The sequence below is a fragment of the Canis aureus genome, chromosome 7 (assembly GCF_053574225.1).
Source record: "Canis aureus isolate CA01 chromosome 7, VMU_Caureus_v.1.0, whole genome shotgun sequence".
NCBI lineage: Eukaryota > Metazoa > Chordata > Mammalia > Carnivora > Canidae > Canis > Canis aureus.
Genome location: NC_135617.1, coordinates 71775205 through 71798827, shown reverse-complemented (window position 1 = coordinate 71798827; position 23623 = coordinate 71775205). Strand labels below are relative to the sequence as shown.

Genomic DNA, 23623 nt, shown 5'->3' with positions numbered 1-23623 from the left:
TCCTAGACATTTATTCTTTTTTTTTTTTTTTCATTTATTCTTTTTCTAGGTCTGACACTCCTGGCTTTCCAGTTCTTGAAAGAATGGTATGGTCTGGAAAACTAACTGACTCTCTTTTTTTTTTTTTTTACAATAGTCACAGAGAAAGAGAGAGAGAGAGAGGCAGAGACATAGGCAGAGGGAGAAGCAGGCTCCATGCACCGGGAGCCTGATGTGGGATTCGATCCTGGGTCTCCAGGATCGCTCCCTGGGCCAAAGGCAGGCGCCAAACCGCTGCGCCACCCAGGGATCCCAACTAACTGACTCTTAGGGGAAGAGATGAGCAAAGCACAGAGAAATGTGAACCTGCTCACTTGAAATAGAATGGGCTGGAGGTGGGAGAATGGAGAAGAGGTACCTAAGGTTCCTATTTTAAAGGAAAAACAGGGAAGCCCTTGTGGCTCAGCGGGTTTAGGACTGCCTCCAGTCCAGGGCGTGATCCTAGAGATCCGGGATCGAGTCCCACATTCCCACATCAGGCTCCCTGCATGGAGCCTGCTTCTCCCTCTGCCTGTGTCTCTGCCCCCCCCCCCCCCCCCCCGTCTCTATGAATAAATAAAATGTTTAAAAGAAAAGCAGATCCACTGTCTTAAAGTAGATGAAATTTGGTCAAGTTCTTGAGGATGGTGGAACCTTTACAAATTTCACCAGTACTATGATAGAAGAGAGAAAACCTGGTACACCAGGTAGAGCAGATACTCACTTTATTCAGCATGAATGAGCCTAACCCATCTACAGTTAGCCAAGCCAACATATTGTCAATGGTGTAGCTCTTACTAGGAAAGCTTTATGTTGACCTATTAGCAATCTTTGTCCATTTCCTTCTATCCCTACTTAAATCAGCCCAAGGTTTGGTTGGTTTTTTCCCACATCAAAAGAACAGCTCCAGGCAAGAGCCCCAATTAAGTAATGGCAGAGCCAGGACAAAAACATGGGGGTTTGGGGAGTTGCTCATGGACAGACTAGGCCAAAACCTCAAGTGGAAACCAAATGGACTTTGGTATTAACAAAGCATATAATAGGGGATCCCTGGGTGGCGCAGCGGTTTAGTGCCAGCCTTTGGCCCAGGGCGCGATCCTGGAGACCCGGGATCGAATCCCACATCAGGCTCCTGGTGCATGGAGCCTGCTTCTCCCTCTGCCTATGTCTCTGCATCTCTCTCTCTCTCTCTCTCTCTCTCTGTGGGACTATCATAAATAAATAAAATTTTAAAAAATTAAAACAAAACAAAGCATACAACAAAACAAAGATGGAGTTTCTAGTTGGGGCAATAGCAGAAAAAAGGTATCTAAAGATCATTCCTTAGTATAAAAACACTAAGAACACTTCCAGAGTAGAGAGAGGAAAGCAAAAAGCCAGGTCCTAATAGGCAATGAGCTATAAAAATAAGGCATGCCAGGGATGCCTGGGTGGCTCAGTCAGGTGAGTGCTTGACTCTTGATTTCAGCTCAGGTTGTGTGATCTCAGGGTCCTGGGATGGAGTCCCAGGAGTCTCCAGGCTGCTTCTCTCCTGTCCACCCCCATCCCCACTCTCTCTAAAATAAAGTAAAAATAAGGCATTCCACTCAGATTTCCCCAGGCTCTGAAGAACTAGTTCACTTATAGGGGCACTCTCCAAGTAAGTGGGTTCCAATACCGGCTCTCCCTCGGACACCCTGTGGCTAAGCAGTTTGAATGGCACCTTGGTTTCAGGTGGGATCTAAGAGCTATTTATATCTAACTATTGGGTATCCCCAACCCCTCTTCAGTAACCACAGGAGGACAAACCAAAGACAAAAGTATCTACTTACTGTGTCCCAGGCTTCTTTATTTAAGAAAGTGATGAGTGATGTGGGGATTAAAAACAAGAGCATCCTTGAACTTCACCTTTCCTCCAACCGGCCACCCCCCTCCCGAAACTCCCTGCCTCTACACCCTTTGTGTTCCCAGATCCTTTCTTAGTGAATGAAGAACTTAATCCCAAAGCCCTGCTACAAACCCCAGGTTCTCCTTCCCTAGCGCTCCTTCTTCCTCTGGCCCCCATTCCTGGGAAGGGCCAGCACCTCAATTTGAATGCATGGGAGAGCCCAGAGTGGTGACAGACACAGAGGGAAAGCCTTCACCCTCAGGGAGAGGGACTGAGGAGTAGAGCGTAGTGAAGTGAGGGCCCCCATAGCCTGGGGTACCAAAATGGGGCCCTGGCGCCAGAGGAAAGGATACTGGTGCCCCTGAGAAAGGGGACCCAGCAGCCTCAAAATCCTCTCGTTGCGAATAGTCACTGCTTGATCGTTTGCCCTTCTGCCGACGATTGCAGAACCACACTCGGACCACCTGGGATGGAAGACACGAGGTACAGTGACACTTGATCTGAAGCTCAGGGAAATGGGGCTGGCTTTGCTTAGTCATTTGACCCAAAGCCAACAGGTCTAGAGCTGTTGGAGGGCAAGAGGCAGAGCTAGGGACAGGGAGGTGGTGACAGGGGAGGAGACTGGAGGACACAGGGACAAGGCACTCACATCCTTCTCAAGGCCGAGCTGCTGGGCAATGTGGCTAATCTGCTGCAGGGTGGGCTTCGGGCACTGCAGGAACATGTTCTCCAGGTTGCCTCTCACTCGGTTCTCAATACTTGTTCGCTTTCTCTTTCGGGCCTGCACGAGGGTCTCTGCTTTGCATATCTGGGGAGATAGGGAGTGAGTGGCAAGGGAGGAGAAAATGGAATGGCAGGCTTTGGATCTCTTGAGCACCATGAGGGTAGTGAGTCCAGAGCTCGTTGCTAAGGGTCCCCACTGACTAGATGGGTCACCAGCAACAGATGGTATGAAATAGAATCCTGGAAATGTGGGTCTAGACAAGGCAGTTCTGGACCCCTTTCCCAACAGAACCAAGGAATTCTATTCCATCCCACTGAGGATTACTGCCCCCAAGAAGGAAAGTGACAAACCAGGGACAGAAGCATTGAAAACTGGGCTAAGAGACTGGGGCAGTTCCCTGAGCCTCCCTCCCCACCCTCACCTCCTGTAGATTTTCATTGTTGTCAGCTTCCTCCACCCACTTCTGCAGCAGGGGCCGCAGCTTACACATATTCTTGAAACTGAGCTGCAGAGCCTCAAAACGGCAGATGGTCGTTTGGCTGAACACCTTCCCTGGGGAGACCAGTTGAAAAAAACACAAGGTGAGGCAGGAAGGCAGGAGGCAGTAACTTCCGGACCCCAAGACCCAGGGCCTCCCCATCTTTTCCCTCCCAAGACCTCACACCAGGGTTCTACTTCTTCCCACAGGGAGCTCAAGGTCCAGGTATTTTTTTTACCCTCCCTCTCTACCCTATTTCATGTGTGGAGGTAAAGCCTGCCCCTGCCCCCTGCCCCCAAAACACCCTTCCCTTGCTCCCCTGGTGGGAAGAAAAGCCCAAGCCCAGGCCTGTTCTTCCAGAGGTGTGTTCCCTGTGTACTGTGGGTCAGGACAATACTGAGGGAGACCCACCAAAGAGAACCCCCAGGGTGAGCCCCACATCCGCCTGAGTATATCCTAGGGTGATCCTCTTCTGCTTCAGGAGCTTGGCAAATTGCTCCAGGTCTTTCTGCAGGGCTTTGATGTCTTGGGACTGCATCCAAAAAAGGCAGAGGATACATAAGAACACAAGTGTGTAACTTGTCCGTCCCCCTTCCCACCTGGACCCCAAGAACCTGACTGTGGCCTCAAGGAATGGTCCATGGAGTATCTGCACCCAGATTATCCACCAAAAATCTAGTGATGACCTATCTACAAACGTCATTCACCCCAGAAAACAATGCATCCAGTCCACACAGAGCTCCATGCATGCACAGACGGAAAGGCAGGCCCTGGCCTCCATGAGAGCAAACACCCATCCAGTTATTAAGGGAGCTGCTGCCTGTGAGCCCACTAATACAAAAGATTTTATGAGTATGACCCCAACTTGAGGCGGTTTTGAGACTAGACAAAGTAAAGGGCACCATGTCTCTAATTGTCATTTCAGTATATTCTCCCCCAGTGTGCTTCCACAGTAGGACAGGGTATGCATAGACACAAACACACAACAAAATGTATTTCTGAAAAGGTGTGAATTAAATGATAGGTAGACAGCTGGTGCTCATTTTTAAAATCAAACTATTCCTTATTTTTACTCTATCTTTTTGCAACATACAGGCATTCTCCTTGATGAATTCAACAGATTTAGTGCTCTTTCTGTAAACCAGTGGCTACACAACTGGACAGAAAGCCCTGGCCTCAAGGGGCTTCCATTCTAATATGGAGAGACAAGTAATTATCCAGTATGTTACTAGGTTAGAAGCACTATGGGAAAAGGTACAGCAGGGTAGATTATGGGCATGGGGACAATTTTAAATAAAAGAAAGTGATGCTCGAGCAACCCCATGCGGTGAGTGGTGCAGGGTGAAAGGCTGAGGGCTGGGAAGGGATGAGAGGAGCTCACGAAATCCAAGGGGGAGTAGGGTAGATTCTGTGGATACTGTGGTGCGTGAAACGGGGAGCTGCTGAATGGATGTGGAGTAAAATGATCTGATTTTGAAATGTTCACTTCAGTTGACATGTTGACATCAGACTAAGGAGGCAACTTCAGTAAACACCCCCCTGCCTCCCGCATCCCACCCCATCTCACCCCCCATAGACAGGGGGGCTGGGACTAGGGCGGTAGTGATTGCTTCAGGGTGTATTTCCAAGGCAAAGATAGCTTAGTTTCCAAAAGATGGGATGTAGAATGTGAAAGGAATGAGGACGACCGGTTGGGGCCTTGAGCCACTGGGTGTTAGATAGGGTGGAGCAGTTCATGTCGCCATCCCAGCAGGAGACAGAAAATGTGGTTGTCCTGTCTACAAGGCATGTGAGCTTGAAGGTAGATGAGAGGAAACTAAGGTAGAGCAGAAGGTGATGGACAGGCACTCCAATGAGGGCAGGTGGCCAAAGGGACCAGTAGAGCAGCTAAAACTTCTGTGACTTCCCGGAGGCTTTGAGAAGTATTCCGAGGGTGATCAATCCCATCAAGCTCAAAGAGGCCAACTTCGACTCAGTTCATGCTTCAGACCTTTAAATGTCTTCCGCTCCCCATCATGGCTAGGTGATGGGGAGTGGAGTAGGTCCAAATCCTACTTTGGGGATTTGAAATACAGTAACTTCTGCTCAGATCCTAGCTTCATCATTTAGTAGTTAGGACCCATGAAACAGGCTAATAATGCCTCCCCGGGAGATTTTGTGCCGGTTAATGAGGTAATGATGTAGGCACTGAGCACACAGCCAGGCACTTAGGAAATGGACCACAATTGGCATCCATTATCATTCAAGGCCCAGTCGCCTCCTACGAAGTCTAGGACTCGGCTGGCTGAAGCGCTCGCACCTCCTTCTGGGAGGTCTAATGGCTTAGTACTTGATCTCTAATTGCTTACACTGGTCTCTTTGGAGGGCTGGAAGCTACATCCTTAAGAGTCCTTGGCAGGGGGACGCCTGGGTGGCTCAGTGGTTGAGCGTCTGCCTTTGGCTCAGATTGTGATCCCGGGGTCCTGGGATCACAATCTCCCCACAGGGAGCCTGCCTCTCCCTCTGCCCAGGTCTCTGCCTCTAGGTCTTTCATGAATAAATAAATAAAATCTTCTAAAAAAGGAAGAATCCTTGGCCAGGGCTGTACACATAAGTCTTTCAGGCCCTCAGCAGACCCTACGTTTGGGGAATGGCCTGGCGGGGACATCCACCACTTCAGTTTTTGTCTCATTTACAACTTACGGAATTAAGGCCGATATCAGTTAAAGTTCTCTACGAGGGGGTGCCAGGGGGTGCACTTGCGTAATGGTGACTCACTGGCCCCAAGGCAGAGGTCAAGGGAAGGCAAGCCCTAAACTTGACGGCAGGTAAACCCAGCCCCACGCTTCCACACACAGCCCAAACAGGAGCTTCTGGCAGAAATCAGTCACACCCTACACTTGCAGGAACAATAACCCTAGGATAAGCACGGTTTTTACCCTCAGGCCGTACTTAACCCGAAGCCCAAGGTCCTGAGTCCCGTAGGGATCAAATTTTCAAGAAGGGTTAAGGTGGGAAGAGGGTCTCAAACCCCAAGCTGGGTCTGGTACTGGGCTGGTCATCAGAGTGATGCCACCCTAGTCAGGCCAGGCCTGGAAGTGGGAAGGGGCTACTAGACGCGCAGGGGGGTGGGGGGACAAGGCCAGCCTGGGGCAGCTTCCGACCCGGGGCTGCCCAGCGCTCTGCTTGTGGCTTCTCAGGCCGCACACCCCTCTCTGCCCGGGTGGCCGCCCCAGCCCGGTCCCCTGTCGGGCTCCGCGCCTAGGAGCCTAGGCCACCGCCTCCGCCTCCCGCGGCCGCCCCCAACCCGGCGCCCCAGCCCGGCTGCAGCTCACTCGCCTCCTCGGGGTTTTGCTCCAGCTTCTCCTTGTCCGGCTTCACGACCCCGGGCGGGGCGGCGCAGGGCTCGGGGGAGGCCCCCTCGGAGCTGCCCTCCAGGCCGGCTCCCCGCTCGCCCTCCGGCTGGGAGGTGTCCAGGCCGCCTTGGGGCAGCAGCCCCACTCCCACCTGAGGTCCACAGTACGCCATCCCCCCGCAGAACTCATAGGGCGGGGGGCACGGGGGGAGCCCCCACACCTCGGCGCCAGGTCCGACCCCGGGCCCGAGGGCCGGCCCGCCCGGAGGCCCCGGGAAGCTCAGCCAGGCCCGGGGGTCACCCCAGCCGGGATCCGGCCCTCCCGGCCCGTCGCCTCCACCGCCCGGCGGGGGCGAGAAGGCCAAGTCGGAAGCCAGGTGTCCCGCCATGGGGAACAGAGGCGCCCCAAGCCGGGGGCCTGGAAAAATGAGGGCTCTCCTAAGGGCTGCTCAACACCTCTCTCCCTCCCCAATCCCACCCACTGGCCTTGACCTCTGGCCCCGCCCCCTGGATGGGTGGAGGACCAGGGCGGTGGGGGTGGGAGAAACTGAGGCCAAGGGCGCTGGCCTGAAGGTGGCGGTGGTCGGTCGCTCCAGCTAGGCGCCCGGTCAGAGCCGTGTGGGGTGGCCTGGACATCTCCTCCCTGTTGTTCAGGAGCCCAGGTGCTGGACCCCCCTCCAAAGACTCTGGCACCATCTCCTGACTGGGCCCTGCCATCCTCTCAGCCCCTAAACACTCTGGAGTGTGCCTGCGTGGGGAGCCACTGTAGCCACCCCTCAACTCCTTAACAGCCACCGGTGCTGTGCTCCCTCATTCCCAACCGCCCCACACCTCGGCATTCCCATCCCAATTACTGGCCAGCTTCCGTGACACCAAAGCCACAGATGCCCCATAGCCGTCTGCCCAGCCAGCTGAATTCCACCCCATCTACAAGGGCAGGCTGCCAGGCAAGGCCTCCCTTCTATGCCTCGAGTCTTCTGCCCCAGAGCCCCGTACCTACCAGACCCAGGGACTGGCCTCCACTTCCCCTTCTAAGGCCCAGACTCTGGACTGACTGGGCCCACATTCTCTAACCTTTGTGCAGACAGAGCACTTGGACACATTTACACCCCAGGCCCCCCACAAGGAGACCCCCACACCGGGTTGGTTCCTCGTCTCCCATCAGAGACCCAAATATCTAGCCCTGTTGTTGACTGTTCCTCCTCTAGCCCTAGGCCCTGGCTGAGGAGAGCCAAAGGAGAGAGCTGGGCAGAAAAAAAGTATCTGAGTTCAGGTTCAAAGAAGCTTGGAAGGCACTGGGGGAAGGGGGCAGCACAATGGCCTTGGTTGGACAATCCCAGTCCCCAGAGGGGGCAGCTCGAGCCCTAAACAAGTGCTCAACCCTTGAATGGGCCTGGATGGCTCCCCTGGGGTCAGCTTCCTGCCCCCCAACCCCCAGCCCCAATCCCCCCCCACAGAATCCCCCTCAAAGCAGCTAAAAGAACTCCAGCAACACCACCCCCCTATCCCCTCAAAGCCTGAGCCTCAGACGGGGCCCCCCATTGAGAACCTAGGTATCCTGCTCCCCTTCCTCTGGAGGACTGGGGCGTCCAGCCTCCTCATCCACCCCTCCCCCAGAGCCCCAGGCCAAGGGATGCACTTTGTTTAGTGGGGCTGGTTGAAAGAAGCTGAAGAGGTGGAGAGCGATTTGGGGAGGGGGTGCAGGAAGCCTGCCCTAAACTCTCCCGCCCAGGGTCTATTTTCCTGGGCCTTCCTGACAGTCCTGGGGGCCCATACTGTTGGCTTAGTACTTGATTCTGTTTGCAAGAGAATAGCTCTCAGGCATCCTGTCTATGAAGGAGGATGTCTGCTCCCCAAACCTGCCTTAAATGGAGGCTCTAGAGTAAATTGGGAGATGGGATCAAAGTTCCCCACAGCTTGAGAGGTGAGAATCCTGAGCTTAGGGACACTGACCTCTGCCAACTTTGAGGCCTGTCTTCAGCTGGGCCCATCTGTGGTTGTTTGCTGGGGCGAGTGGCTCAGTGTCTGCATTCTGAGGGGCTAGGCATCCTGGTGGGGCCCTCCTGAAAGTGCCTTGCTGTCTGTACCTCAGTATCTAGAAGGCTTTTGAGCCTGTTTTTCTTTTTTCTTCTGACCTGTATAACACAGCCCTGTTCATGTGCCCATCTCTGAATTTTTTGGACAACTAACTATATGCGTGATTTCAATACCTTTCCATAGGTCTGTTGAAAGATCTAACTGCATTCACCTCTAAGCCACTAACTGCCCAAAAGGCAGATAGATTAAGAGGCCAGGTGGGGGTGGAGAGACGAGCATTAGAACAGGAGGGGGCCCCTCCCCAGCCATCTCCGCCCCCCCCCCCCCCCCCGCCCCGGGACAGGGCCATCACGGCACCTTTGTCATGCATCTATCTGCTGTCTGCCATGAAGGCAGCCTCCTGGAGGAGGGGGAAGGGCAGCCCTAGGTCTTGGCTGAAATCCCCTACACCATTGCTTCCCAGAAAGCGTATTCTACGCTCCCAGAACCCTCTCTCCCCATGCCAGTCCAGGGTGCCCCTGCTGCCTAACTTCCCAGCGACTCCTCAAACATCTTCCCAGCTTCCCTACTCAACACCACCCTCTTATTTTTTAGATTACAGTTTGCAATTGCTCTAGGTGATGTTTCTGGCCTGGGCAAGAGGCCCATTCCAGAGAGACAACCGGAAGAGAGGTGGGTGCTAGGATCCCTGGTCAGCTTGTAGTGGGACACCTGAGCCAGGTCAGCCCCATGCTCCCCTGGAGACCTACTCAGAACCTTAATGACAAGTTAAATTTGTCTAGACCCCAAGCCTGGGGTTCTTGGGGGCTGACCCAGGCTGAGACATGCTCCCCTCCCCATCTCCATCCTCCCATTGAGCCTGGGGGAGGGGGGGCTATCCTTGTGCCAGCCAGCTGTCTGCAGGACAGCCCAAGGTTGTCGGCCTAGAGGAGACTTGGAAATGAGATTGAGTCACCAGACCTGACTCAACTTTCCTGGGTCATAATTACAGAATCACTAAAAAACTTCAAGTCCCCCAAACCAATTTAGGGCTGGGCTCACAAACTCTCCACATATACCTTTATTATATGACCTTGCAATGTCAAGGCCCTTCACAGAGACAAATGGGAGTATCTGATTGCAAGGCACTCACAGGAGACTCCGGGAGGGCAGGCAAGGTCCACACTCCCCATGTGTGGCTGGCTGGCTGGCTGCAAAGCGAGGTCAGCCAAACTGTCCCCTTGCTGGGGCATCGGGGTGCTGTCTGGTTGGGAGAACCAGCTGAAAGGGCTCAGATGGAGACCAGTGGAGACCTGCCCTACACCAGTGTAGCAGACCACTTATCTTGATTTCTGGGTTCTATCAACCTGTAGGCAAAAGAAAGCAAGGAGGGCTGAGGTGAGAAGGTTCAGGCTTTGCCTTCTCTGGGAGATTATCAGAAGTCAGAAGTCAGGAGTAAAATGTCCATAGAACAGGGTTCTTGGTCCTGGCTCTGGCTCCCTAGCACCTCCCCTATCAGTGCCTCAGTTTCCTCACTTAATAAGGAGGAATTGGATTAAATGAACTCTACATTTCCTTCCAGCCTCAACATAAAATTGCTGCCCCGTTCCTATATTCCCCTCTATCTACCTTTGTCATGCGTTTGCCATGGGAATATAGATTTCTCTCTGCACACTGGTGAAGAGAAATTGGGGTTGGAGGAGTGGGGGGGGGCACAGTGAGAGGCTGGCACTGGGCTTTTCTGCACCCCACTTCCCCACCCCCAAGCAACCTTCCTGGGAGATCTGGCAGATATTCCCACCAAGTCTGATCAAATTACATATGAGGATTTTGAGACGCCAGTGTGCTCTTGATTTTCAGTGCTTGGGAGGTTACAAGAAACACCAGGAGGTAAACTTATCATGGAAAATAGAGCCCAGGTGTGTGTGCACAGGCACCTGTGTCTACTGGGAAGGAGCACCCAGGCAAAAAGCCTGAGAGGAAACAAAAATCCTAACTGACTCCTTCTTCTTTTCATATTGCTTCAGTTGCTCTCTTTAAGTCTCTGCCTCAGGGATGCCTGGGTGGCTCAGCGGTTGAATGTCCGAGAGAGAGAGAGAGAGAGAGAGAGAGAGAGAGAGAGAGAGAGAGAGATGTCAGAAGATCCCTAGGGTCATTCCCGGCTCTAAGATTCTAAGCATCCCTGCTGTCCTGCCCTTCTTCCAGAGAAAGGTGTACGGTAGCACCCACAGCGATCACCGCAGAAGGCAGGAGCCCACAGAAGATCCAAACTGTGTGTGTGTTGGAGGGGTGCTTAGAACAAGGAGCTCTGAAAGGTGAGGCCACGGGGGCCCCTGATGGACCAGCTAGACTCTCCCCTCTTCTACCTTTACCTGGGCCACCCTGACTGCTCATCTGAGCTCCTGCAGAGACCCAGCATTGGCCGGGTGCTCCCCCAAGACAGGAGGGCCTCTGCTCACTTCAAAGGGCATCTCAGGCTGTAAGCAGTCCCATCCCTCAGGGGATCAGGTGGCTTGAGGTCCTGGGGATTCAGGGTTCAGAGGCAGCCTGTCTGTCAGCTAGATTAGTTGCAGTACTGCTGGAGGACAGAGGCAAGGGCCCCACGTGTTGGGATGGGCTCCTTTCCAGGGGCTTTACAGAGAGTCACACACACTAGTGGGACAGGGAGGAGCAGTGGAAAGGAGACCAAAAGGCCTGGACCAGGGAACTTGCTGCCTCTAGTCTGGCCAAAATGTCATGCATGCATCCATACAGGCCATGCCCTACCCTGAGTGCTCTTGAGTGCTAAGCCCTGGTGGAGAGCCCTTGAAGACCAGGTGGAGAAAGGGTTCACCAAATACATGGGAGAGAAGGCAAGCAGAATGGCTAGGCTGGTCAGCCAGGGAAGTATGCTCAGAAAGGGCGCAGGTAATATGGAAGTAATGAAGGAGTGTTGGCTGAGAGGCCTGCTTAGCCGGGTCTCCCCATCCCCCCTCCCCTCCCTCTGACACTGATCAGTCCACACTTGTCACTCCAACCGAGTCCGGGCCCCACCCCAGCTCCCAGGTATTTCTGAAGAGAGTAGATGCAGCTCTGGGTCAGGAAGCCTTGCTCTTTCCTCTTCTCCCCACATGCAGTTCTGCTTTTTTCTCGGCTTGCTCTTGCTGGAGTGGAAAAATTCCCACATGCTGAGACGAAGTCCTGGCCTGTGTTCTCCGATGCTCTGGTTCCTTAGCGACTCACAAACTACCAGTGTCTGGAGGCCATGTGACTCTGAAATGCCAAAACTCCTGAACACCAAAGTTACAGGAGAGCAAACAGTGGCTTTCTCCACCTCCACTCCCACCACTTCCCAAAATGCCTGGAATTCCCTTCTCCAACTGATTAACCTTCGCTCATTCTCCTAGACCTGTCTCCACTCTCCTGCATCCCAGCAAAGTCACGCTGCATCCCATCCTCCATCTCTTGCAGCAAGTGGCTTGCTCATGCCACACTTATGGCACTGATGACACTGGGTCTTGTCACCTCACCACGCTGAGACCTGTTGAGGGTGGAAAGCCATTGCGGTCCCTGCACAGCATCCTGCTGACATCCAGATCTAAACGCTATTGCAGACTGTATGGCCCAAGGCTAATGTAAATGAGCCTCTCTGAGCCTCTCTGAGCCCTACTTTCCTCATCTGGGAATCCGAGATAAAAATAGTAAGGACTGGGCAGCCCCGGTGGTGCAGCGGTTTAGCGCCGCCTGCAGCCCAGGGCATGATCCTGGAGTCCCGGGATCAAGTCCTCTGCCTGTGTCTCTGCCTCTCTCTCTCTCTGCATCTCTATGAATAAATAAATAAAATCTTAAAAAAAATTTTTTTTAAATAGTAAGGACTATTTTTTTTTCCAAGGTAAGGACCTTGGAAGTAAAAATCCAATGAAAGAATGTATGCCAGTGTTCATGTAAAACCCACCTATAAGAATTCAAGGACTAAAAAAAAAGAAAAGAATTCAAGGACTAGGACACCTGAGTGGCTCAGTGGTTGAGCATCTGCCTTTGGCTCAGGGTGTGATCTCGGGATCCTGGGATCCAGTCCCACATTGGGCTCCCTACCTGGAGGCTGCTTCTCCCTCTGCCTGTGTCTCTGCCTCTCTCTTTCTCTCTCTGTGTCTTGTGAATAAATAAATAAAATCTTTTTTTTTTAAATAAATAAAACCTTAAAAAAAAAAAGAATTCAAGGACTGGTAGCTGCTACTGTCATGTGTATTATTGGTGATGCACAATGAACAGCATTTTCATGACCCTCAGATGTTCGCTAGATAAAAAAAGAAGATGTAAGTTAGAAGGTGCTTCACTTCAGACCCCGACCAGTCTCCAGGGTTCCTGTGAACTACTGGTGGGGGTAGGGAAGTGACTGTCAGAAAAAGGCCAGTTATTTCCCAGACTCTGGATTTGAAAAAGCTGGAATTGTTTTTTCACCTGAAGAGAAGGCTTGGGAGCCCAGAGGCAATGGGGAGTTCTATTCCTATTCCTCTGCTGGGCTAAAAGTGGGGAGTTACACTTACATCCTACATTTGCCAATACTCAACACCTAATATGCAGTCTTTTTGGCATCACTGGGTACATAATAGGGTTTGGGTTCAGAGATATAATCCCTTAGGTGGAAGGAAGAGATACTATCCAATCTCAGTGGAGGATGCTATGTCTAGAGCACCCGGCATATTTATTTGGTGCCCAAACTGAATAAATAGTTGAATGATAACGAATGCCTGGTTCCGTATCTTTAGGCCTGTAGTGAGTCTTCCACCAAGACTGCCCCCTCCCCACCCTTCCACCCCACCCCCAGTCACCTTTGTTGTAATTGTTCTGCTTCATCAGGTCCTTGGCATGATGATAAGGTGCTGAGCTCTGACATTCAGTCTGAGAGTCAGCTTCTCCCAAGCTCTGGGACCATGGCCTGGCATGAGAAGCCCCATGCTCTCCTTGCAGCACCATAAGAAAGGCTAGTCCTCCAAGTAGTTTGAGATTCCTAAGGAGCTTGCCCAGCACTGAGCTGGGAAAGAGCAATGAAGTTCTATCGCAGAGTATACCTGGCTGAGGGAAAATAAATGGTGGTCAGGGTTTATCCCTCACAGGCTTCAACATACGACATGGCCCTACAAGGTTCCTGTACTTTTAGGGCACCAAAGGGATAGTAAAGGAAATGGAGAGTGAATAGTGGGAAGGAAAACTTTTGTTTCTCAACAGGCTCTCACCCAAGCTCATTGCTTTAAATAGTAATGACCACCAGTATCTAAATCCCTGTACTTCACATCAGTATGAACAACCACCTGTTGGCCCTCTTGACCTAGAGTCCTACACTGCCTCAAACTCAACACATCCAAACTGAGTATATCCTTAGCCTCCCCCCACCATAGAACAACCGGACCTTCTTCCTATATTCCTGATAGGTGACATCACCATCCAGTCTACCCACTTACTCAAGTCAGAGCTGGGTTGTGGTGTGGGGAATGACCTTGATGCTATAGTAGCCTGCTGGTGCAGTACCAGGAAGTCATCCCAGAAGTCACAGAATAAAAAGGCTCACAGACTAGGGCACCTGGCAGGCTCAGTCATTGGAGCATGATTCTTCATCTCAGGGTCGTGAGTTCGAGCCCCACATTGGGTGTAAAGATTACTAAAAACAAAAATGAAATCAACTTTATTATTATTAAAGATTTTATTTATTTACTCATGAGAGACACACAGAGAGAGAGGCAGAGACACAGGCAGAGGGAGAAGCAGGCTCCATGCAGGGAGCCCGACATGGGACTCAATCCCAGGACTCCAGGATCATGCTCTGGGCCAAAGGCAGGCGCCAAATCGCTAAGCCACCCAGGCGTTCCTGAAATAAACTTTAATAAAAAGGCTCATAGACCGGGGGATCCCTGGGTGGCGCAGCGGTTTAGCGCCTGCCTTTGGCCCAGGGCGTGATCCTGGAGACCCCGGGATCGAATCCCACGTTGGGCTCCCAGTGCATGAAGCCTGCTTCTCCCTCTGCCTATGTCTCTGCCTCTCTCTCTCTCTCCCTCTGTGACTATCATAAATAAATAAAAAAAATTAAAAAAAGGCTCATCGACCAAATTAAGATGCTTGACACATGGTTTATTGGATAAGGGTAAAGCACACAGTGAGGAGCAAGAGGAAAGCAGTGGGGTACAAGTTGGATGGAAGGATCATACAGCCTATATTCTAGGTTATTCAATGTGCATCTGTCCTGTCAGACAGACGCCTCCTGAATTTCAAGTGCCTCAGATCATATATTTAGGGTATCATGAATATCATGAGCACCTGGTTGGCCTCCTCTCCCTTTCTTTTTTCTTTTTAAAGATTTTATTTATTTATTTATTTATTTATTTATTTATTTATTTATTTGAGAGAGAGAGAGAGAGAGAGAGAACATGAGCAGGGAGAGGGGAGAAGGGAGAAGAAGAAGCAGACCCCGCTGAGCATAGAGCCTGACACAGGGGCTCCATCCCAGGACCCCGAGATTATGACCTGAGCTGATAGCAGACGTTCAACCAACTGAGGCACCCAGGAGCCCCAGCCTTCCCTCTTTTTCTATCTCAGTTCACAGGAATACATTCTACTTACTTATCAATGTCTAACATGTCTCACAAATTACCAATTTACTTACCCTCATGCAACACTTCTGATAATTACATCCATCCCATTTGTTTTCCTGCGTTTTTTTTTTTTTTTTTTAAGATTTTATTTATTCATGAGACACACAGAGAGAGAAGCAGAGACACAGGCAGAGGGAGAAGTAGGCTCCATGCAGAGAGCCCGAAGTGGGACTTGATCCCAGAACTCCAGGATCATGCCCTGGGCTGAAGTCAGCGCTAAAGCGCTGGGCCACCCAGGGACCCCTGTCCTCCTGATACAATCAGTGATCTATCTGGAAACACATATCTTACTGCATACCACTCTGCTGCTCCTTCAAGAATTCCCTTTGTTCTCGGGATGACTTCCAAGCTCCTTAGCAGGCTAAACAAGGCCTCTCAAAGGCTGACTTCTCTACCCTCATCACCAATTACTCCTTGCCTTCACTGGACCATCTTGGAACAGGAATGTTTGAGAATCTCTATAGTCCTGCTGCTGTTCTATGTTCCGGAAACCGTCCACTATCAAAGGGAGTTTCTTTCCTCTGTTCTGCTCCCCCCACCAGCCACATTAAACTCTGACCCTGGCCTCAAATCATCTACTACAGGGCAGCACCCCTTTATTAGAGGTGAGCTCTCCAACTTAGGGGTCAGTGGCTAATCCATAATACACACACCCTCCACACTCCTCTACAACTGTACTTCCCTAAGGGGCCATCCTTTTTCTTGTCGAAAGTTAACTTCTTGGCCTCCCTTTGATCCCTGGGCTATGCCCTTCTATCCAGCAGGGAAACCCAGTCCTGAGTGGCACCTCTTAAGAGAGATGCGAAGGTACAATGCAGTGCTCCCCAAGCTCACCAGAGCCTAAGAATCACCTGGGTTATTTGTTTTCTAGTCTTTTTCTTTTTCTTTCTTTCTTTTTTTTTTTCTTTTCTAGGCTTTTTCTCTCCAGAATCTGACTCAGGAGATTTGGAGGAAGCCTAAGAATATATTTTTAAAAAATATTTATTGGGGATCCCTGGGTAGCTCAGCGATTGAGCACCTGCCTTCAGCCCAGGGTGTGATCCTGGAGACCTGGGATTGAGTCCCATGTTGGGCTCCCTGCATGGAGCCTGCTTCTCCCTCTGCCTGTGCCTCTGCGCCCCCGCCCCCCGCCCTCTCTCTCTGTGTCTCTATGAATAAATAAAATCTTTAAAAAAAAATAAGATTCTAAACTTTTTTTTTTCCACTTAGTGAATACCTATCTCCTCAAATCTTGCTTTTGCCTTCACCTAAACATGATATGGCAAAGGTCAGCAGCCACTTCCTAATTGCTAAATCCACCAACTCCTTGCACCTCTAACCTGAGGTGGTCTCTCAGCAGCCTGTGGCCCTGGATCTCTTTCTCTTGTCACTGTCCTGCTTGGGAGCCGACTCTTCTCAAGCCTCCCTGACAGCCTTCAGTGCCTAGGCAGTGATATCAGGTTTTCTGAATCACTCCCTCAAGCCCCAACCTCCAAGCATTTTACAAGTTTTGCCTGGAGAAACCCATTCATCTCTGGACTTCTCTTGCAGCTCCTACCATCTCTCTGCAAGTAGCTGCTTTGTCAAGTCTATTCATTTTACTGCCTTGCCTGAGACCTTTCAATGAGACCCTCCCCGCCACCCTTAAAAATAGTCAATTTCTTGGCCTGGTTCCTGTGGGGGACTGGGAATTGCCTAGGATTTGTGATCAGAAGGTCCTAGATTGACATTCCTTACTCACAAACACACCAACAGCATGGATTTATGAAATAGCCTAACTTCCAGGCTTGCATCTCTCATCTGTAGCCCAGGAAAATAAGACCTAAAGTTATATGGCTGAGATTCAAGAGTTTATTAGGTGCCCAGACAGCAATGACAAGAGCGAGCACTTGATTTAGTTGGTGTTCTCCCAGCCCCAGGCAGGTTTTCAGATCTACCTGTGGTTTCCAGAATCCCACTCCAGCTGTGCCCCAATCTAGTTTGTCTACCCAAGACCCTGCTCATCTCCAACAGTCAATGTTAACCACCTCCTCTCAAGTCTTTCTGCACCTCCACAGGCAGAACTCACTCCTCTGCTGGGAAGCCTCAAGACCCTACATATTCTGCTGTGATAGCAGCTATGTCTAATATTTTTTTGCACTAATCTGCTCAGTAGTATCCATCAAATTGACACCCTTTAAGACCAGACCTTATTCTTCTTTTCATCACTCATGCCCAGCAGGAAGTAATTAGTAAGTGGAGGTTGCAAAAAGGAATTTGACGTAAAATTCATTTTTTCTCTTCATCTCCTGCCATGCTGTAGGACAAAATGTAGGGGTTAAGCTTAAGGTTCCTATGTGGGGGAGAGGATTCAGGGTAATCTATTAGTTCGAGGCAGCTAGTTTCAGAGGAAACGCTACCCCTATGCCAGGCGTTCCGTCTTCTCAGACTCCAGCTCCCCAGGCCTCTCCAGCCCGGCTCCAGGAAGTGGTCACAAAGGGCCTCATAATAGAGGCCACAGTTTGGGGGCGGTGGGTTGGGGTGAAGGGGAGGGGTCTACACAATCCAGTCTCCTCACTACCTAGCGCCCAAGTGTCAGGCCTCCAGCGGTGGAAGCGCAACACTCGGCCTCAGTCTCCCGGGAGGTCAAGCCGCCGGCTGGTCTGCGGCGCTGGGCGTTAGAGGCCGCGGCCGGCTGGCTCGGAAGGCTCAACAGGGCCCCCTACCGCCGGCTCCCGCAGCGCGCCGCCCGCAGCAGGCCCTGCAGCCGCGAAGGGCTCCGTTCAGCCGCAGCTCCCAGGCCTCCGCGCCCCGGGCCCCCGCGGCCCCACCCCGAAGGCTCCCATTGGGCGGTGTCTGCCTGGGAGGCGGGACTTGCCCTTTCCTTGCATCCCATTGGGCCAAATCCAATCGGAGGCGGGATTCTGCGCTCCGCAGGTGGGGAGAGGTGCTTAGGGCCACTTGAAATTCGGGATTTTGCGTCCTTGGTCACTGTGGCCCTATGAGTGTTTTAATTCTCGGATTCCTCACCAATTAAATATCATGTTTTCAAAAATTCACTTTCATTTCTGATTTCCAAGCCTCCGACCAACACCAACTTGCATTCTCAGTCACTTGAAGATGCATCGGAAGTTTTGTTTTTGTTTTTGTTTTTTTTAATTTTAAATTGTGGTAAGATACACATAACATAAAAATTTACCATTTTAACTTTTTTTTTTAAAGTAGCCTTCACGCCCAGCGTGGAGCCCAACAGGAGCCCTCAAGTCTGAGAAGACTTGAGCTGAGATCAAGAGCCCCCATGCCTAAAAGGCTGAGCCACCCAGGTCCCCCCCCCCCCCACCATCTTAAAACGTTTATGTATTTAACTAATCTCTACACTCAAGTTGAGGCTTGAACTCATGACCCCAAGATCAAGAGCGACATGCCAAGGGCCCCCTATTTTAACCATTCTTAAGTATACATGAAGTACATTTACATGACATAAAGTATATTCACATTGTTGTGCAACCACCACCAAGAACTTTGATATATGGAGTATAAAATTTAAATTACAGACGTAGTGCATGCTTAACGTTGTAGGTGAACAATCCAAAACTTTGTGAAAGAAAAGTTAACAAATGCACTGTTTTCCACTACCAGGAGGTAGCCACTTTAACAGCTGTGAACCCTCTCTCTGATGACCATACAAGCAGACAGCCACATATTTGAGGCTTGCTCTTTGTACTCTTACAAAGATAGGATAGTACTACGCATAATACACGTAAACTTACAGACATTTCTTTGTATGCATAGATTAATCACCTATTTATCTACCTATCTATTTATTTTAAAGATTTCTATTTATTTATTCATGAGGAACACAGAGAAAGAGGCAGAAACACAGGCAGAGGGAGAAGCAGACTCCCCCCTGGGAACCGATATGGGACTGGATCCCAGGATCCCGTGATCATGCCCTAAGCCAAAGGCAGACACTCAACTACTGAGCCATCCAGGTGTCCCAATCACCTTCTTATTTATTTGTTTGTTTTTCACCTTTTCAATAACACCGTAATAGTCCATAATATGGACATATCACCATTTATCCAGTGTTTTCACTCTTGAGGGACATTTTGATTCTTTCCATTTCAACACTACAAATTCTTTCCATTTCAACACTACAAATAAAGGTACAATAAACATCCTTACAGAGGCACCTGGCTGGCTCAGTTGGTAGAGCATGCAACTCTTGATGTCAGGGTTGTAAGTGCAAGTCCCACACTGAGTGTAGAGATTACAAAAACAAAAAACAAAACAATATAAAACATCCTTATATATTTATAACCTTCCCCTCTATGGATTGCTAGGTCAGCATAAGTGTTTTCATTTATACTTTCAGATTATATTCACAAACCATGGAAGCAGTTTCCAATCTCCATAGTTTCCATTCTTAAAAATGCAGGCCATTTGGATTTAAATCTGTAAAGGGGGCTGAAAGTGCCAAGTTTATCTCTGCCTCAAGGAGATTGATTTAGGGTCAGTGTTACTTCATTTCTTAACAGTCTGGCTCTGAGGCTCGCTGTGGCCATGATCTCTGGGGTGAGCCTGGTGGAATACAGTCAAGGGGTATGAGAGGTTTGGAAGAAGGCTGGGACCTGGGTAAAGTCTGCGTAGGCAGTGATGACCAGTGGAACCCAAGTGTCCTGAGTCTATGTTTTTAGGTACTGGTCTCTTCACTCCACTTGTCTTCCTTGTTCTGGAATGAGTTTACCCATCTCTCCAGAAGACTGAAAGGAATTTAGTCAGAAGGGCATTATTTGGAATGCCTGGGTGGCTCAGCGGTTTAGCGCCTGCCTTTGGCCCAGGGCGTGATCCTGGAGTCCCGGGATCAAGTCCTGGGATCTAGTCCCACATCAGGCTCCCTGCATGGAGCCTGCTTCTCCCTCTGCCTGTGTCTCTGCCTCTCTTTCTCTCTCTCTGTGTCTCTCATGAGTAAATAAATAAAATCTTAAAAAAAAAAAAAAAAGGCATTATTAACCTGTGTCCAGACTTGAATTCCAGTAAAGAGAGTTCCAGCCATATCTGGATGTGTCAGCTCTGTCCAGGTCCCCTTCCCTGCATTACTTCTGTCCTCCCTCTAACGCTGGAAGTGACACCTAATTTTTAACACGGGAAATTATTACGATATAGTCTAGTGTCTTTGTTCCCATCTTAGACCCTAAACTCCTTGAGAGCAGACTATGTCTTACTCATTTTCTTATCCTTAGAGGCAAGCACAGTTCTTGGCATAGAATGGGCACCTGATTGGGACACCTGCTTGGCTCAATCTGGTAAGCATCTACCTGCATCTCAGGTCATCAACCTTCAGCTCAGGGTCCTGGGATCAAGCCCAGCATTAGGCTCCCTGCTCAACGGGGAGCCTGCTTCTCCCTCTGCCACCCCCCCCACCCCAGGGCTCATCCTTTTTCTCTCTCTTTAATAAGTAAATAAAAACTTAAAAAAAAATAGGCATTTGATTGTGAAGTGAATGGCCTGGTGTGGGGGAAAGGTAAATGGTTGAAAGGCTGAGATTCCAGAAGGGGAGGGCCCAAGAAGGACAAAAGCAATTTCTTCTTCCATCCTTCCCTATTCCTCCAGTCATTGTGGGGAGAGAGAGAAGAAAGAGTGCTGGGTGGATCAGAGAGGATGATTCCAGTCCTTTGAGGAGGGCTCCAGGGGTACGGAGAGAGAACTTCTCTACGGTTTTAGGGAAGATCAGCTCCTGCATTATCCCCCATCTCATAGGCTATTCAAAATCTTCCCCTTCTTAGGAGTATTGAGGTGAGACGATGTAAACGGCGCGATTGGAGGCAGGAGTCTCAGGTATCAATCCAGCTTTGCTCCTGGTGATTTTGTAGAATGGTTATTTAAACCCTTGACTCTCAGTTATAGATCTCTAAAATGTAAGGTTCCTCTTCACATGAACATTGTGAAGATTAAAAGAGATATTAAAATAAGTTCCCAGCAAACAATATATGCTACAAGAAGTGAGCTACTTCCCCCATCAGTTCCTTTCTCTGCCCCCAAGACTCTAATTGCTCTTCTGGCCACATTCATCTTTTTCTTTCCTGAAATCATACAAATCACAAAATGTTGGCTTGCAGATATATATGTTCCTATATTGTCATCGTGTGGTTGTTTGGTACATTTTCTCTCTTTTTTAAAAAAAGATTATTTATTTATTTATCCATGAGAGACACACAGAGAAGCAAAGACACAGGCAGAGGGAGAAGCAGACACCCCACAAAGAGCCTAATGGGGGACTCCATCCAGATCCTGGAATCAGGACCTGAGCCGAAGGCAGATGCTCAACCCCTGAGCCATCCAGGCGTATCCATTTTCTCTTTTCTCTTAAAATGTGAAGGTACCAGAGATCCGGTGTTTTGAGCTCTTTCTGCTTCTCTTTTCTCTGAGCTAATTTGGGTGTCTGGCAGGTGTTTCAGGGTAGTTATGAATCTACTCAGAAAAAGGTATTTGTGCAGCCTCCTCACTCTGTGGGATTTTATTTTTTTATTTTTGTTTTTTAAATTTTTTCTTCTTTTTTAAGATTTTTATTTATTTATTTACTCATGAGAGACACACAGAGAGAGAGACAGAGAGAGAGGGAGAGAGAGAGAGACAGGCAGAGAGAGAAGCAGGCTCCATGCAGGGAGCCAGATGTGGGACTCAATCCCGGGGCTCCAGGATCACACCCCAGGCTGCAGGGGGCGCCAAACCGCTGCGCCACGGGGGCTGCCCTCTTTTTGTTTTTTATTTATTTTTTATTTTTTTAAGATTTTATTTATTTATTCATGAGAGAGAGAGAGAGAGAGAGAGATGCAGAGACACAGACAGAGGGAGAAGCAGGCTCCTTGGAGGGAGCCTGATGTGGGACTCAATCCCAGGTCTCCAGAATCAGGCCCTGGGCTGAAGGCTGTGCTAAACCGCTGAGCCACCAGGGCTGCCCCTCTTTTTTTTTTTTTAATTTTATTTTTATTTTTATTTTTTTCTCTTTTTGTTTTTTAAATAGTAATCTCTACAGCCAATGGGGAGCTTGAACTCATGACCCAGAGATCAAGGGTCACATGTCCTACTAAGAGAGCCAGCCAAGTGTCCTGATTATTTTATATTCCTATAAGCAATGGATGAGAATTCAGATCATTCCACATCCTTACAAATATTTATAGTTTATTAATCTTTTTACTCTTAGTCATTCTAATGAGTACATACTGGTTTCCCATTGTGATTTTACTCTGCATTTTCCACTAATGACCACTGATGTTGAAAATTTTTCATATATATATTGACCATTGACCATTCACTTATCTTCTTTTGTAAAATCCCTGTTTAAGTCTTTTGTTCATGTTTCTTGTTGTTGTTGGTTTTGTTTCTTTCACTGTGAAATTATAGGAGTTGTTTATACACTCCACATCCAGATCCTTTGTCACCCACCTATTGCATTGCCTGGCGGATATGTGTTGAATTTGGTGTATAGGTATGTTTTTTACTAAGACTTTCATTTTATTTTATTTCTTGAAGTTAACTCTATGCCCAAAGCAGGGGTCAAACTCATGAGTCTGAGATCAAGAGTTGCATGCTCTACCCACTAGACACCCCTTTACCAAGACTTTCTAAAAAATCCCTTTATTTGGCATGTTTAAGACTTTGTATAAATTGTTTCTCTCTGAATCCATCATTCTGTAGCTTGCTTTTTCGGTTAACATTATATATGAAATGAATCCATGTTTATCCAAATAGTTCATTTATTTTTATTATGAGATGGGATCCAATATGCTACAATTTATTCCCTCTCTCCATTGACCTTTAGTTTGTTTCTTTCTTTTTTTAAAGATTTTATTTATTTATTCATGAGAGACACAGAGAGAGAGAGAGAGAGAGAGAGAGAGAGGCAGAAACACCGACAGAGGGAGAAGCAGGCTCCATGCAGGGAGCCCTACGTGGGACTTGGTGCTTGATCTCCAGGATCAGGCCCTGGGCCGAAGGCAGCGCCAAACTGCGGAGCCACCAGGGCTGCCCTCTAGTTTGTTTCTATAGTGAATGTTCTAGGGCTTCTCTCTTTGGTTCCTTGTGTAAGTTCCCCTAGGATATGTTTATAGGAGTGGAATTACTGCACATCTCTACCACATGATGCTGAATTGTTCTCTGAAGTGATTGCATTGTTTTATAGTACTCCTCCCCCTATTGCCCCCCTTTTAAAGCTTCTGTGACATTATATAGTTCTGGTTTTCTTTGACGCCCTTTGCTGACTCTCTTTCCTCTAAATACTGGTGTGTTTAAGAACTGTATATGGGCTGCTTGCTCTGTTTTTACTGCCTTCTTAATCACTCTACTTTCATCTAGTCCCAGGATTTTTTTTATAGTTTTTTTTTTAAAGATTTTATTTATTTATTCATGAGAGACACACAGAGAAGAGAGAGAGAGAGGCAGAGACACAGGCAGCAGAGACACAGGCAGACGGAGAAGCAGGCTCCATGCAGGGAGCCCGACGTAGGACTTGATCCCGGGTCTCCAGGACTAGGCCCTGGGCCGAAGGCGGCGCTAAACCACTGAGCCACCCGGGGTGCTCTAGTCCCAGGATTTTATATTT

General features: G+C 49.3%; 1 protein-coding gene and 1 long non-coding RNA gene across 5 annotated transcripts; both read right to left on the bottom strand.

The window, feature by feature from the left end:
- Positions 1–1840: 1840 nt before the first annotated feature.
- POU5F1 (POU class 5 homeobox 1) lies at positions 1841–6810 on the bottom strand. The gene is made up of 5 exons (XM_077902663.1): positions 6406–6810; positions 3499–3619; positions 3031–3161; positions 2535–2693; positions 1841–2349 (listed from the first exon to the last, which is right to left on the bottom strand). Exons 1-5 carry the CDS (start codon positions 6808–6810, stop codon positions 2083–2085), a joined length of 1083 nt encoding a protein of 360 aa, XP_077758789.1. The 3' UTR covers positions 1841–2082.
- A 2690-nt stretch (positions 6811–9500) lies between these two features.
- Positions 9501–17822, bottom strand: LOC144317821 (uncharacterized). 4 transcript variants are annotated; one of them, XR_013383765.1, is made up of 4 exons: positions 17231–17820; positions 13879–14075; positions 13249–13492; positions 9501–9804 (listed from the first exon to the last, which is right to left on the bottom strand). It is a non-coding gene; the product is annotated as an uncharacterized LOC144317821 (long non-coding RNA). The 4 variants fall into 4 exon arrangements; XR_013383766.1 differs by having other exon boundaries at positions 17442–17820; XR_013383768.1 differs by lacking the exon at positions 9501–9804 and adding an exon at positions 11422–11957 and having other exon boundaries at positions 17231–17822.
- Positions 17823–23623: the final 5801 nt, after the last annotated feature.

Bases quoted from the DNA above. Each gene is read 5' to 3' on its own strand.
- POU5F1 (XM_077902663.1), bottom strand. From the start codon at position 6,810: ATGGCGGGACACCTGGCTTCCGACTTGGCCTTCTCGCCCCCGCCGGGC. The intron at 3,162-3,498 runs GTGGGTCTCCCT...TGGTCTCCCCAG, and splicing joins CACCCTGGGGGTTCTCTTTG to GGAAGGTGTTCAGCCAAACG. The intron at 2,350-2,534 runs GTGAGTGCCTTG...CTTCCATCCCAG, and splicing joins AGCTCGGCCTTGAGAAGGAT to GTGGTCCGAGTGTGGTTCTG.